General features: G+C 38.7%; 1 protein-coding gene and 1 long non-coding RNA gene across 2 annotated transcripts in view; one reads left to right on the plus strand and one right to left on the minus strand.

The window, feature by feature from the left end:
• Positions 1–1,536: 1,536 nt before the first annotated feature.
• Positions 1,537–15,110, plus strand: part of colgalt1a (collagen beta(1-O)galactosyltransferase 1a) — a 32,236-nt gene continuing 18,662 nt past the window's right edge. Inside the window, exons 1-5 of the mRNA XM_087245198.1 lie at positions 1,537–1,920; positions 8,275–8,385; positions 8,472–8,589; positions 14,052–14,186; positions 14,270–14,474. Coding sequence (XP_087101324.1) covers positions 1,673–1,920; positions 8,275–8,385; positions 8,472–8,589; positions 14,052–14,186; positions 14,270–14,474 — 817 coding nt within the window. The 5' untranslated portion in view covers positions 1,537–1,672. The remainder of the gene's footprint in view (positions 1,921–8,274; positions 8,386–8,471; positions 8,590–14,051; positions 14,187–14,269; positions 14,475–15,110) is intronic.
• Positions 2,785–15,110, minus strand: part of LOC141381295 (uncharacterized) — a 54,308-nt gene continuing 41,982 nt past the window's right edge. Inside the window, exons 2-3 of the long non-coding RNA XR_015481299.1 lie at positions 7,803–7,996; positions 2,785–5,504 (exon numbers count right to left, since the gene is read on the minus strand). This is a non-coding gene — a long non-coding RNA (uncharacterized LOC141381295). The remainder of the gene's footprint in view (positions 5,505–7,802; positions 7,997–15,110) is intronic.

Here is a 15,110-nt window from a genome sequence, read left to right on the forward strand (position 1 = left end):
ATTCAGCCCATTTGAATTGTTTGCAACCACTTACCTTAAAATATGTAAATCCAATTAATCTTTTTTTCAGTGTCGAATCTTTCATGATTTTTATAATCTGTCATTTGATATTCTTCACTATTTTCACATTATTTATGTTATAGCAACAAAAAAAATGTTTTTTTTCTGTTTTTTTTTTTTTGTTTGTTTTTTGAAGAAACACATTGTTGCCATTGTACTTTTTTTATAGATGCAACGTGTTATTAAAAATTGATGAAAATGTGAATAGTTTTAAACATTTTGTCAAATGCATTGTGTCCAGTGTGCAGGAAAAAAATGAACCTTTCGTGTCAGACTTTATTACCTTTTTTTCAGTTCCATTGCATAAATCAGATTTAGTTTATTGTACAAACTAAAGCTAAAACTATAAAAAGAGTTTAATAAAATTAAAATAAAGTCAGATTATAAAAAAAACATACCAAATGTACTTTATTTCAGCTAGTTGCCAAGGCATTATTTCTCATTATCTCTAATGACCAAATTAAGTTATTAATTTTTTTATTCCACTATTTCATTGGTATTTCTCACTGAACCAAGACTCGCTATAAAGACATAATTGTTAAATATATATTAAAATGTCTAAAATTAAAATAAAATAATTATTTAAACAAATTAAATCTCTCTTTATTGAAGACCTTTTTGCCAAGTTAACATTGATTGCAGTAAATATTTTATAATAACTTAATAAGGTTATAACTTTCAACATAATTTTTTAAGGCAGTGGTTCTCAAACTGTGGTACGTGTACCACTAGTGGTACGCGGGCTTCCTTCTAGTGGTACGCAGAGGAATGAAAAATGTCATGTACATGCTACATATATTTCAAAATGTATTAAAAATTATGTATATAATATGCCATATATGACATATAGCCTATATTTCTGACGTTTGTTTTACTGTGCAGAGTTATAGCTGCTTTACTGGGTCTACTGCGCTACTGTATTTCAATACTGCTCAATTTGGTGGTACTTGGAGAGACACTTTTTTTCTGAGGTGGTACTTACTGAAAAATTTTTGAGAACCACTGTTTTAAGGGATCACCCAGTAAAAGCATTAGCCTATCTGTAGACTGTTGTGAATATGCCAAGCAAGTTTGCGAAAGCTCTGGATTAAAGATTATAATGTAAGAAAGAGAGTCTAATAGGCATCTTAACATAGTAGTCTTGGCTAAAAACTAGACAAACAGAAATGAATGACAACACGTGTATATATTAAGTCTGTCTATTTGATGACTGACGTTAGTCTTGTTTTAGGCTATTCTTAGATGTCTATTATAGATTTTCACTGACAGCCCAAGTTTAGCCTTGTTTTAACCAAGATGTCTACGTTTAGATGTCTATTAAAAGTCTATTAAACACAAATTGTTTGCTGTGTATATATCATATCCACACTAGAATACTGCTAGTCTGCTATACCGACCCTTACAGTTATAACGGTGTCAGCAGCATCAGTTTGCAGGGTCCCACCCCTTTAAACGTCACCGAGTAACATCCCCTTTAACACTCTTACATCTGCAGTGTTGTCAATGCAGGCACTTTTTAGTCGGCGGAAATATTTGGAAAAAAGTTGCCCGTTTTTAACTTTCTACCTCCTCATTAGTCCTTGGTAACTGTGGGCTGTAATAGCTCGCATGTATGCTTGTAACTAGTTTGTGCTTCGCAATGCGGTGTTTCGTGCTGTTTGTGTCGGTTTTGTGCTCCTGTTTGATAAACAGCGGACCAGCTCAAGGATACTTCCATGAGGAGCGCTGGAGCCCGGAGTCTGCAATACTCGCCCCGCGGGTAATGATTGCACTCATCTGCCGGAACAACCAGCACTCGCTGCCGCATTTCCTCGGGACCATCGAGCGCCTCAATTACCCGAAAGACCGCATCGCGCTGTGGTGAGTCTGTGTGTTTACTCGCGTCTTAATGTTACACGTCATAATGTCTGCAGTATGTGCGCGTTAATTGTAACTTACGTGGTAATTTCTTGTAATTTATCAAAAGTGAGCAATGTTTATTCATTGCATTCCTGTAGCTATTTTTTCTATTGTTCGCTTCCCAATTGTTTCCAGAAACAAACTTCACACACCCCAGGGGTATGGCAAGCGGCTTTAATATTTAAAGGGACTGTTCACCCAATAAAGAATGGGAATGTGTTGTTACCGCGCAGTGCATTATGGGAGTGTGTGTGCATGTAACGGAAACGTGCTATTATTCGCATCTTAATGTTACATTCTGAAAAAAAATGTTTTAGTAATCTTAAATCAAAGGCTGTGTCTGAAACTGCCTACTACTCAGCATTTGAATTTAACAAACTACTCAGCCGTTAGAAAAGTACATTCTATACAGTATGAATGTGAGAAGTATGCATGGAATTCGGACCTACATCTGCCATCATGTTCACGTGACCTACCTGTGTCAGTTGCGTCGCATCACTCCTATTCATAAATTCTGTCACAGGGCATCTTGGGATAGCACAGAGAGCATGGGATGTGCACTTTAGAATCTTGCCCGCATAAAATGGCCCAAAATATTAGACTAATATATATATATTTTTTTTTTTAATTGATGTAGTTTAAAAGTAACCTAGTTACTTTAACTGTCATCATTTTTAACCATATAACTCGAGCAGTCACAGAGCCACATCAAAACCAGATTACATCGAAACACTTCCCCCACAAACTGCACTAACCTCCCATTGACCGGGGCATCAGCGTCAAAGCTTCCCATTCAATTCAAATGGGTGACATCAGGCATTGCTGAACTGCATTGTAGATCCGTCGGCACCACTTTAGCAACGTTGCCCGCTGCAGAGGTGGAAAATAGGGTATATGCCAAAGCATTCTAATAGAACTTTTATTTGCCAGTAACCTGGGTTAAGTGCTTCCCGTAAACTGTGTGCCAATGCAAAATTGGCACGTTTAAGGTCTGTTATGCGATATAAAGCGGGTCTCAGATTGTATAAGAAGCACTGCATTGAATTACAGTTTCCCCGTCTTTATAATATGAGCATTTATTTTACCCCAGTATATTCAATGGAGCTTCTGCGCTAGCATGCCAAGCTTTTTGTCTCGTTTTACGCTTGAGCAACTAAATGAATACCAAAGTCTGCATAACTGATTGTATTTTAATGACATCACAACATCGATGCTGTAAAAGAAACCATATAAGATGGAAAAAAAAAAAACTGACAATAACAGGTCACCGGAAGTTTATCAGTATAGTAACAACACTAGCTTAGCATATACTTTATTCTCAACTTTTTAAGCACCAGCTTCAGCCAATCAGATCGATTTATGCAAATACCCCAGCTCAGACAGTAGCCGATCGCAGGCTTTACTTTATTGGCTGACGCTGCTATGACGATCGCATCAGCCCCAACTTCAGACACGCCCTTTGTCAAGCATTTATGCCGAAGCATATAAAATGTACTTTTCAAAACCGGCCAAATCTTGTCAACCAACCAATGCCATTTTAACCTGGAAAATCTAATTAAAATCCGCCCAATCTGGCAATCCTTTTGTTGACGCCAACCTAAGGGCTTCCATAGCAACTGTATAACAGTAGCTTTAACCACACCCTTCTTAACAATTAAACCTCTAAAAAAATTAAAACCCACATAAAACAGAAACTTTTTGATGTTCTGATAGCAATTCTTAGGTAGAAGAATCACTTCCTGCCCTCCATCGGAATTTCACGTCATCAATGACGTCATGTGAAAACCTATATGTCTATATTTCTTCATTTCCTCCTGGGGATACTCTTCCCGAGGCCCTCAGACCATGCAGTCACTGATTCGATCCAAGACCAGCGACAAGATGATCTCAAGGTTTCCATATCCTGGAGCAGGCCGTATCCTGAGCAGCTGCTGCGGTGGTCATAGAGGAGTCGAGAGCGCGAGACTGATTCCAGTGACGCTCCAGGGACAGACGATTCTTCGCTGAGGCCAGCGTCCAGCCTCCGCAGATAAGACTGCAGCTTTGCACAAGACGTTTGGCCATCGCAGAAATTAAAATGGTCATGCCCAACTGAGTCTGGTTTCTCTCAAGGTTTTTTTTCTTCACTTTCGCCAATTGGTGAAGTTTTTTTTTCCCTCACCACTGTCGCCTCTAGCTTGCATGGTTTGGGATAGGTAGAGCTACGCATCAATGGATTTGCTCTTCAGTGTTTGGACTCTCAGTAGTGATTTTAAACCACACTGAACTGAGCTAAACTGAACTGAACTTAACTAAAAACTGAACTAAACTGTTCCAATTTACCATGACCATTTATGTAAAGCTGCTTTGACACAATCTACTTTGTAAAAGCGCTCTACAAATAAAGCTGATTATATGCACAGCTAGTGTTTATCAGCCAATGATAAACTTCCGGTGAAAGCTTAATGTGACTATTGTCAATTTCATACTGTTTCTTTTACAGCATCAATGTTGTAATAGAATTCCAATACATTCTGTTAAATAGACTAAAGCATCCATTGTAGTTGTTCAAGCGTAAATTGAGGTAAAATACCATGTTACCACTAGTGCCATCAAGATCAGCAGGTGAGTGCAGAAACTTCATTGAAAATACTGGGGTAAAACAAACTGTCATATTTTATTGCAATTTATTGCAGTGCTTCTTGTCCGGTCTAAGACCCACTTTATAGTGTAAGTGTAGTGTATAGTGCAGTAAGGAGTGCAGTAAGGAGCATTGATTTGTAAAGAAATCACACCTCAAATGTGGCGATTTTGTAAATAAAAAGAGTTTACTAGAAGCGCTGAGGCTGGCTGGCTGAAATTAAAAGTCTGTGTGCATACTGGATACCCCGCAGGAAGTACTTCAACATACTGAAATAAGTGTCATCAACTTCCAGTTCATGTGGACTTTAAAGCGATAATTCACCTTAAAGTGAAAATTAAAGGTGCAGTAGGTGATCTTCCACAATGCTAACAGCTTAGCATAAATCTCTGAATAACAGTCCCTCCCCTGCTGTCTAGAGCCACGCCTCCTTAAACATGAACACAGCAAAAGAACCCTCTTTTTGTGGTAAAAGCGACTAGCGCTTGTCCGGCAGCATGCAAGCCAAACTGACATGCAATTTCAGAGTGAATATTTTGAGTTGCATGGTAAACAATATAGGCAGAGACTAGGTGGAATAGCGGTATTTACTAATAAAACTAATTAAAATCCACATTAAAGATGCTTTAAAATGGTACCTTATAAAACTGAAAATAGTCTATCATCTTTCACCGGAAGATTTTAGTGGCTAAACAACACTTTTGTGAAGATGTAACCCATTTGTAACAACAGCATCTAACGTTACATCAGCTTTGCGCTAAGCTAAAACAGTTTAAAAACAACATTACCTGTCTAAGAGAAATCCTTCAGCCATTGTGACATCCTTTCTCCAGCGTGCAAAGGTAACTACAATATTGATTCAGAAAATTACCGATCGTGCACGTGCTCTCTAGTGAATGCACAGCACAAACGGCAATCGACGGAGCTGCATACAAAAGGCTACGCAGTTGTTCAAATCTGCATTTGCTGACAGACAGTTTGGCCTACTTATTGGAATAATGATAGATGTCGGCCCGACTTTGTTTAATTGGATGAACATTTTTTTGTTTTATGCATAACCCATAATATAAAAATACAAATAAATACATTTAAATCATTTACTTTAATCATTACTATTAGACTGTGAATAGACTTTCAACCAGCACAACAAAAAATGCTTCTGAAGACAATCACCTACTGCAAGTATTAGTATCTAATGATTAGGTTCTGATGTCTAATGAATAATCACTACCTATTATAATGTTACAATTGGTACTAGTAGTTAAATTGTAAGTACTAGTTTAAAATAGATAGTAGTATATTAGGTATAGTGTATTTTACATTTAAATCCTTATCAGACTCTACTAAATTCTGTAATTATTAACTAGATTTAATGATAACTAGTTTAGCTGTATTTGTACTTAAATGTTAAATGCGCATTCTGCCATTTTATTAGTAATTTTATATAACAATTTTTTAATCATAGATTTTTCTGTTCGTTCTGTGGGCGTGGGTTGAATTTTTTTGGTCATGGTGAACATCTGTCTGCCAGCAACTTGATAGGAATTGCTTTTCCACAATCATCACCAGCTAATGTTTCCATACAACATGTTCAGAAGAGTTACAAATAAGCCTGGAAAGGTCTTTCCCTTAAACTTTTGATTTGACCCCCCGCCCCCCAAAAAAAACGAAAAAAAAAAACTAAATGTGTGAAAGTTCCTGCTAATCTTTGCATTGTCCTGTAAAGTTGTCATTGTCTAACCAGTGAATGAAGAGTCGTGTTTTTTAATGGTGTCAGTTACACAAAACACTTTGAAGCTTAGTCTTGCCCTAGAACATTGAATGGAAGTGTGAACTACACTGAAATAAAGTGCATGTAATACAGTCAGTTTAGCAGCTTGTGGTGCTCTGCGGAAGCAGATGGAGCAAACACTACTATAAATCATCACGCAGAATTCTTGATTCTGATTGGTCAAACTCTGAAGTAAATTGAAAATAAATATAATTTGCTAAATATAATTAGTAATATATTTAGTTATGCTTTTATAAATTCTGTATTCGTGAGGCAGCTGTGGTCTATAGGTTAGTGCACATGCTCTGAAATGCAAATGTTAGCAATACTGGATTAAATACTTCCTGTCATTTGGTGATCCCCCTTTTTTGTGTGTGTGGTTGGAAGAAGGTCGGTGGTTTGAGTCCCAGCTGGGCCAGGAGGCATTTCTATGCTGTTGGCATGTTCTCTGCATGTTTCCCACAGTCCAAAGACATGCGATACAAGTAAATTAGATAAACTAAATTGGCCATGTTCATATCCTAATGGAAATATTCACTCACTGCCCACTTTATTAGGTACACCTCTCTAGCAGCTCGTTAACACAAAATTCTAATCAGCCAATCACAACTCAATGCATTTAGGCATGTAGGCATGGTCAAGACGATTTGCTGCAGTTCAAACTGAGCATCAGAATGCAGAAAAAATGTGATTTAAATGACATTGAACATGGCTTGGTTGGTGCCAAAGGGGCTGGTCTGAGTATTCAGAAACTGTTGATCTACTGGGATTTCCATGCTCAACCAACTCTAGGATTCACAGATAATGGTCAGAAAAAGGAAAATGTCCAGTGAGCGGCAATTCTATGGACGCAAATGCCTTGTTGATGCGGTGTGGGCAGGGGCAAACTGGCCATAGGGAGCACTGGGACATTTCCCGGTGGCCTGGCGGTATATCTTGCCTGCCATCATGTTTCTGGCCTGCCCCCCCCCCCCCCCCCCCCCCCCCCCCCCCCCATAACCCCCCCCCCCCCCCCTTTTCATAAACATCACTCTCCTCCCTCTTTTCATAAACATCGCATTCTCCCCCTCTTTTTATAACCCCCCCCCCCCCCATTTTTTCATAAACATCGCGCTTACTACCTCTGAGGAATATTTCCAGTGGCTTGTTGACTCTTTGCCACGAAGGATTAAGGCAGTTCTGAAAGCAAAACGGGTCCAACCCGGTACTAGTAAGCTGTACCTAATAAAGTGGCCTGTGAGTGTAAATTCTATAAACAGAAAAATAGATAGTAATAAATGTAATGCTAGAAAAAATTTTCTATTCCAACAACAGTGTTTTTTTTTTTTTTTTTTTTATAAAGAAAGGAAAATGACCCAAACCCTCCAACACAAAAACTCAAACTACAGCTGTTAATCACATAAAAAAAAATCACATTTATCTTAATTTTCTATGCAATACTGATTTAGTTACCATCTGTCCCGAACCGGCCTGTACTGTAGCTGCAGTTGAGTTGTTGGCCAGAGCTGTTGTGTTCTGCATCTGACAGCTGCTCGTGCTCTTCTGCAGGAGAATCCTCTGGACCGATGATGTCATGTTGCACTCAGAGTCTCTGTTCATGCTGAGACAGAGCCAGCCAGAAGTAGGACGCGTGGTCTAATTCATACCTACAGCAAAACATGAACTCTGTTTACTTTATCTCTGCTCCTGTATCTTAGCGATTACCAGATAACTCTGCAGTTTCGCTTCCCATGTTCTGCTTTTAGTGTCGTTCAGCTGTAAGGAAATCAAGTTTACTTTAGGGCTTTGTTCTGTTTCTCTTTTTCTGGTCTAAATATACCTTGTACACTAACAGAACTCTTTTATTATGGTTGTACTCAGTGTTCTTTCATTTTTCTCAGTAAAGTGAACCTAATAATTACTTTTACTGTTTCTGTTTTGGCAGGGTAGCGACTGACCACAATGTAGACAACACCACATACCTGCTGCGAGACTGGCTCATCAACGTACAGAAACTCTACCATTATGTGGAGTGGAGGCCGAAGGAGCAACCAAGGTTTGCCTTGTTCCGTCACTTGTGGTTTCATAGAGCCGGTAAGTTGCATTTTCTTGAATCTTTTTACTTTTATTTTCCCTACTCAGTCAGTATAATGATGAGGAAGGACCAAAGGATTGGACAAATGAGCGTTATGCTTACGTCATGAAACTTCGACAGGCAGCGCTGGAGTCTGCACGAGAAATGTGGGCCGACTATCTTATGGTGAGATTTGGGACTGTGACCTTTCTCATTAACATGTCTGTGAATCACAAAAAAGTCGAAGCAGTTTTTATGATGCTGTTGTCTAGGCCTGAGATTAAAACATTAAGTTAAAATATAATGATTTAATGAACAGGTTAACATTAAATGAGCTTCTGATTCTTTTAAAATTAGAGAATAAGGAAAAGTTGTTTGTATGAGACAGATCATGATCCAAATGTGACTATTACTGACAGATAGGGAACAAAGGGTTAAAGTTTGTTTTCACAACTATACCACAGTGTAGCCAACCTAGTGCTGTTTGTTCCTATAATTTTTCTGTTTTTAGATACTGTAACCTACAATGCAACATGGGATTTGTCGGCCATTTGCTATTAAAGGAAGCAACAGCAGAGACTATTATGTATGGGACTTTGTCAGGGACTTTGTTAGTAACTGTTACAGTTCAAACTTACTAGTTTCTTCTTCCTCCGGATCATAACATGTACAGTACAGACCAAAAGTTTGCAAAAAAAAAAGTTTTCTTTACTGTCATGAATTAACACATGTGTAATGATATACATAAGAGTGTCAAAAAAGCATTTCTAGAACTGCTCGATCTTGCAGACTCACACTCTATAACATCATAAAGGTCCAACGCTTCCTATCTGAACCTGCAGCTCAACTCTTTGTTCAAGCTCTTGTTCTCTCCAGAATGGACTACTGCAACTCTCTACTAGCTGGGCTTCCAGCTAACTCTATCAAACCTCTTCAGCTGCTCCAGAACGCAGCAGCACAAGTGGTCTTTAATGAACCTAAAAGAGCACATGTCACTCTGCTACTCCTCCGTTTGCACTGGCTGCCAGTTGCTGCTCGCATCAAATTCAAAGCTCTGATGTTTGCTTACAAAGCGACTTCTGGCTTTACTCCTTCTTATCTGCTCTCACTTTTGCAGATCTGTGTGCCCTCCAGAAACTTCCGTTCAGTGAATGAACGTCGCCTCGTGGTTCCATCCCAAAGAGGGAAGAAATCACTTTACCGAACGCTCGCGTTTAATCTGCCCAGTTGGTCAAATGAACTCCTTAACTGCATTAGAACGGCAGAGTCACTTGCTGTCTTCAAGAAACGACTGAAAACTCAACTATTTAGTCTCCACTTTCCTTCCTAATCTGCAATTGCCTCTCTGGCTCCACCGCTAACTGTATTACAAAAAAATTACTAATGTTTTGCTTCTTACACTTTACATACCTGAAACTTGCCTACAGCACTTATTCATTGTTGCTCTTATAGTTGTGTAAATTGCTTCCTTGTCCTCATTTGTAAGTCGCTTTGGATAAAAGTGTCTACTAAATGTAAATGTAAATGTGGAAAGTGTGAAACAACTGGTAATATGTCATTCTAGGTTCTTTAAAGTAGCCACATTTTGCTTTGCATACTCTTGACATTCTCTTGATGAGCTTCAAGAGGTAGTCACCTGAAATGGTTTTCACTTCACAGGTGTGCCCTGTCAGGTTTAATAAGTGGGATTTATTGCCTTATAAATAGTGTTTGGACCATCAGTTGTGTTGTGCAGAAGTCAGGTGGATACACAAGGCATTAAAGCAAAACAGTTGAACACCAGCTTATTACTCTACTCTTAATGCTAACCCCCATCTCTCACATACTCTGTGCTACTTCATAACCGTGGTGGATGTTTCTCTCTGTCTCACGCTGAACCCAGTCCACCAATAACAACAGACTGGGTCATTGGGCCATTCACAGCAGATTAGCCTCATGCAAAGGAATGGTTTGGGAACAAATAAATCGCTGAACAAATCATATTGGAGTCACTGGGATAATTGGGTAAAAATAAATGCATATTGTAAGACAATGAAAATGTTTTTTGAACTTGCGTGCATATCAGCCTGTTGATTGAGACCCCGAAGACTAAAATATTACCCTTTATAATGCATTATAGAGGCTCGTTAATAACTTTGTTAAAATAAAAATATATAACCAATATAGAATCATGTAACTATAGTACCATGACGTTTCCCAAAGGTGTGTACAGTATATTACTTTCTAACATTGTTATTTTTTTTCAAACACAAAAGACTTTTGAGTATCTGTTGCCTAGCAACTTCCTACTAACAAAAACATAACTTTAGACATGTTTTTCAAACTTTCCAGACAAAGGGAGGTAAATACCTTTGCCGGTGGTCTCGTAATTTGTACACAATTATAGGAGATATTACAAAAAAAGATAGTGTTTTTAGGGTAATGACTTACCCTCAGTAAAATATGACCACAGACATTCAAAGCTTAATTCTAAAATCTCAATAGAAGCTTAGAATGTAAATATGATGTGAGAAACAATTCAAAACAAAAAGGTCAGAATGACGTCTTGTAGTTTTCCGGTAGAATTCTGGTAGTTCCAGACAGTGTTAACTAAACCTAAAGAAAAGTGAAGAGAAAAGTGTTTAACTTTGGCACAGTTTTTAGAGTGCACAACTCAGACAAACACGTCTAGACATTAAAGCAGTTTACACATAAACCACAGCAAGGAGGGGAGAGGCAAGATTGATGGAGAGGAAGTTTTACACCAACTTGTTACTACAGTTTAGATTAGCTCTGCTCAAAGGCACAGTCGCACAGTTTAAAGGCACAATATGAGGGTTTTTTTTTTCAGTAAAATATTTAGAAGACACAAGAACAGTGTTTTAAATATACATATTGCTGACATATGTATTTGCATTATCCCAAAAGTTTCAAAGAATGTTCAAATCCAGAGGAATAAGCCATTTTAACTAGTAACAGAGACTGTGTTCTCTGTCTTCATGCTATTGCTGTCACACACCCTTGATTTCTGCTTCTGTGTTCATCAGGGAATCGCCAAAGGCAATCGATTTAATACAGTGCATCCGGAAAGTATTCATAGCGCTTGTGTGTTTTATTAGACTGCACAGAACAGCATTATAACAGTACTTTAAATGTATTAAGTATGATGAAACAGCACTGCATTTTTCCCCACATCATCATTAGAGCAAGAACCAGAAGTGGTCATTTTTGAATACTTTAACTCAGTGGTTCTCAACTGGTTTGGCCATGGGACCCACATTTTTACATGGTCATCAAGCTGTGAACCAAAGTTTTAGGAACTATAATATAATTTAAGGAATGATAATTCATTTGTATTCATTAACAACATTTTATTGCTGTCGTTTGACAAAATGTACCAAATTATAGTAATATTACAGAGGAAAAGCGTCAGATACTGTAAACAGTGGTTAGGGTAAAAAAAAAGTTCAGTTACCATAACTAAACTGAACTGTTAATAAAACATTAACACTGATCCTGTTGACAGAACGTAATCGTAACCATTTTTATAATAATCACCAGTTTTTTGCTCTTCTGCTATTGTGTGGGCTTTCTTGGCCTTTGCTACACGGTGAGCACAGTAAGATGAATGGAGTGCCTGTACTTGTTTTAAACATGAAGATTTTAGGCACTTTTGTGATGCCCTCAGCTATTGGAGTCGTCTTTGAAAATAGTCCACAGGTTTGTCCTTGCAACTGGGATGTTTGGTTTCTAAATGTCGTTTTAATTTAGAAGGTTTCATGCTCTCTTGTGAGAGCACCTAAGTACACACTGATGTTTTAAGCCCTTTTTGTCATCAGTATATTTAAATCCACGCTTTACATATTCAGGGTAGTACTTGTGCTTTGTCATATTTGTTGCTATTATTAAATGAAATTTCCCATGTTAAACGGTACGGTTGTCGTGCACGCATTTCAAAATAAAGGTCCAATATAAGCAAAATAAGTTCCAAATTAAACTTTTGTTGTTTTTTTTTGACTACGCACACTCCGCGACCCACTGAAAATGTTCCAACAACTCACTAGTTGAGAAACACTGCTTTAGCTCATCCGAACATGGTTTCTGCAGTAGCTCCATAATGTAATGAAGACATATGATGCGTCTAAAATCACATACTTTTATACTATATAGTACACTAAAAGCAGTAAGCGACACAAGTAGTATGTCCAAATTTAAACAATTTGAAAAACAGTATGCGAGAAGTACGCGGATGGCCTACTATTTCTGGTGAGATTCTGAAGTGCCCATCGGATGGACACTGTGCTATCCCATGATGCACCACGAGAGAATTCATGAATGGGAGTGACACTACTGACATGTGAAGGTCACGTGATGATGACTAAATGGCAGATGCAGTACGTCTAAAGCTGCGTCCCGAATGGCACACTATGCAGTATGCACTATGTACTTATGCACTTACACACTCCACAGCATAGTATATGCATGTAGTGTCATCTTAAATGGAACAGTTTTTTTCTTTACCAAGTGGAAATTCAAACCATTTCCCTGATGATGTTTGACGGTTGCCAAAGTAGTGAAAAAAATGACAAAACTGCCAAATAATACCTGCCATGAGTATACCTGCATTCACAATCGGGAGGCGCTATAATCACTCCCATAGGAGAATTTTTGCTTTCACAATAGAAAATAAAGTTATCCAACATGTGCGCCCAATAGCTCTGCACCTTCCGCTACGTGAGCAAAGAAGCGACCGTTGAGTGTGTGAACTGTCATCATTCCACACTTATTTTTACCAGTTGAATAAGTGCATCATCAAGGTAATTAAAGTGCACTTATTATTTTTAGAGCTTTCAGTGTGAATGCACTGTTTACACTATTTGCACTTCAAAATGGCATAGAATTGACCTTATTCTAAAATGCGGAAGTGCGCCTGTTTTTGCGATTGTTTTAGAACTTCCGATTGAGTCGCCTATGGGAGAAATGACTAGTAATAATAAAGGGCAGAAAACAGTTAAACTACTTGCTCTACAAACAAATGTTCGACAATGAGATCGGAAGTCTCGAACCAAAAAGATTCAAGTGGCTGCGGCCGCTCGTCGGCAGAGAATAAGGTAAATAGTGTATGAGTATGCGATTTGGGATTTACCTGGAGTTCCATTCACACTAATGACATTCATACTGTACAGAACGTACTTTTCTAATGGCCGAGTAGTACATTTAAATTCAAATGCAGTACCTACTGAGTAGTAAGGAATTTCGGGTTGCAGTCTTTATGTAATAAAGTGGAAAACTCCCATGATTCCTCGCTCAGTCAGGACTTCATTCAAATATGTCTGTGTTTGGTGTGAATTTGCACCCTCTAATGGTGAATAATTATATATTGTGCCTATAATGAAATAAAGAAATCATTCATTTTTCTTCAGCTTAGTTTCTATTTTAGAGGTCACCATAGCAGAATGAACTGCCAACTATTCCAGCATGTTTTACCAGCCACAACCCAGCATTAGAAAAGAAGTAAAAACAAATAAATAATACGTAATTATTATGAATTAGAATTTTATCAAAATAACTCTATAGAGGAAGTGTCTTAACCAATAAATGAAGGGAACTTTGAATAATGTGTTAGATTCAGTCTAAAATACGAAGCACACTCTATTTTATTGTTTCAGATGATTGATTGTGATAATCTCCTGATCAACCAAGATGTCTTATGGAAGCTAATAAAGGAGAACAAGACAATTGTGGCACCAATGATGGAGTCTCGTGCTGCCTACTCAAACTTCTGGTGCGGAATGACCTCACAGGTAAATTTCTCGTCCACATGTGCATATAAACATTTATTACATTTTCTCCAAAAATTTGAAAAGAACATATAACTCTTCTCTAGGGCTACTATAAACGAACTCCTGCCTACATTCCCATCCGCAAGCAAGTTCGTAAGGGATGCTTTGCGGTTCCAATGGTGCATTCAACGTTCCTGGTGGACCTGCGGAAAGAAGCTTCCAGACAGTTGGCTTTTCATCCGCCGCATCCAGACTACACCTGGGCTTTTGACGACATTATAGTCTTCGCCTTCTCAGCCCGAATAGCAGGTGTGTGCCACAATGCAGGCTTAGGCCGTACTCACACTAGGTACAATTGCCTCGAACCGGGCCAAAACACGCTTGTCCCCCCTCCCCTCTCCCCAGACGGCCCGTACTCACACTACAATCGGGCCTGGGCACACTTACGTCATCGATGCTGCGCTGTTCAGTGAGAAGCGCTTTCACTCACTCAGCAGCACAGTGGAGATTTCTCTAGTTATATTGTTTCAGTCGTTTGATATGCAGTGACATGCAGTCAAATATTTCGCCAAACAGTCCTTAGGGATGCGGTGACACGCAGTCAGTTATTTCGCCGAACAGGTCCGCCACTTTTGGTGCTCATAAACAATCATAAAGCCCTCATGCTACAGGACTGAAGAGGTTTGCTGAAGGTGCGCAGTGTCGTGCAGTCAGGGGTTTTCATCTTTAATAAACTACGGCAGTTTGCGTTCACTGAACAGTAAGAATGATTAATAAATCCATATGAAACAGTCCCTTAAAGTCACGTCTCGCTTTCAGTTTCGGGCTTTTTTCGGATTTTGCACTCACACTACAAACGTACCGCGCCAAAGCCTAAGTCAACTGCACTCAGGCCCACCTCTTCCCACAGGGCCAGGGCCGGCCAAGTGAACCGTGCCTGAGCCC

This window comes from Danio rerio, chromosome 3 (genome assembly GCF_052040795.2).
Source record: "Danio rerio strain M-AB ecotype USA chromosome 3, GRCz13ab, whole genome shotgun sequence".
Taxonomy (NCBI): Eukaryota; Metazoa; Chordata; class Actinopteri; order Cypriniformes; family Danionidae; genus Danio; species Danio rerio.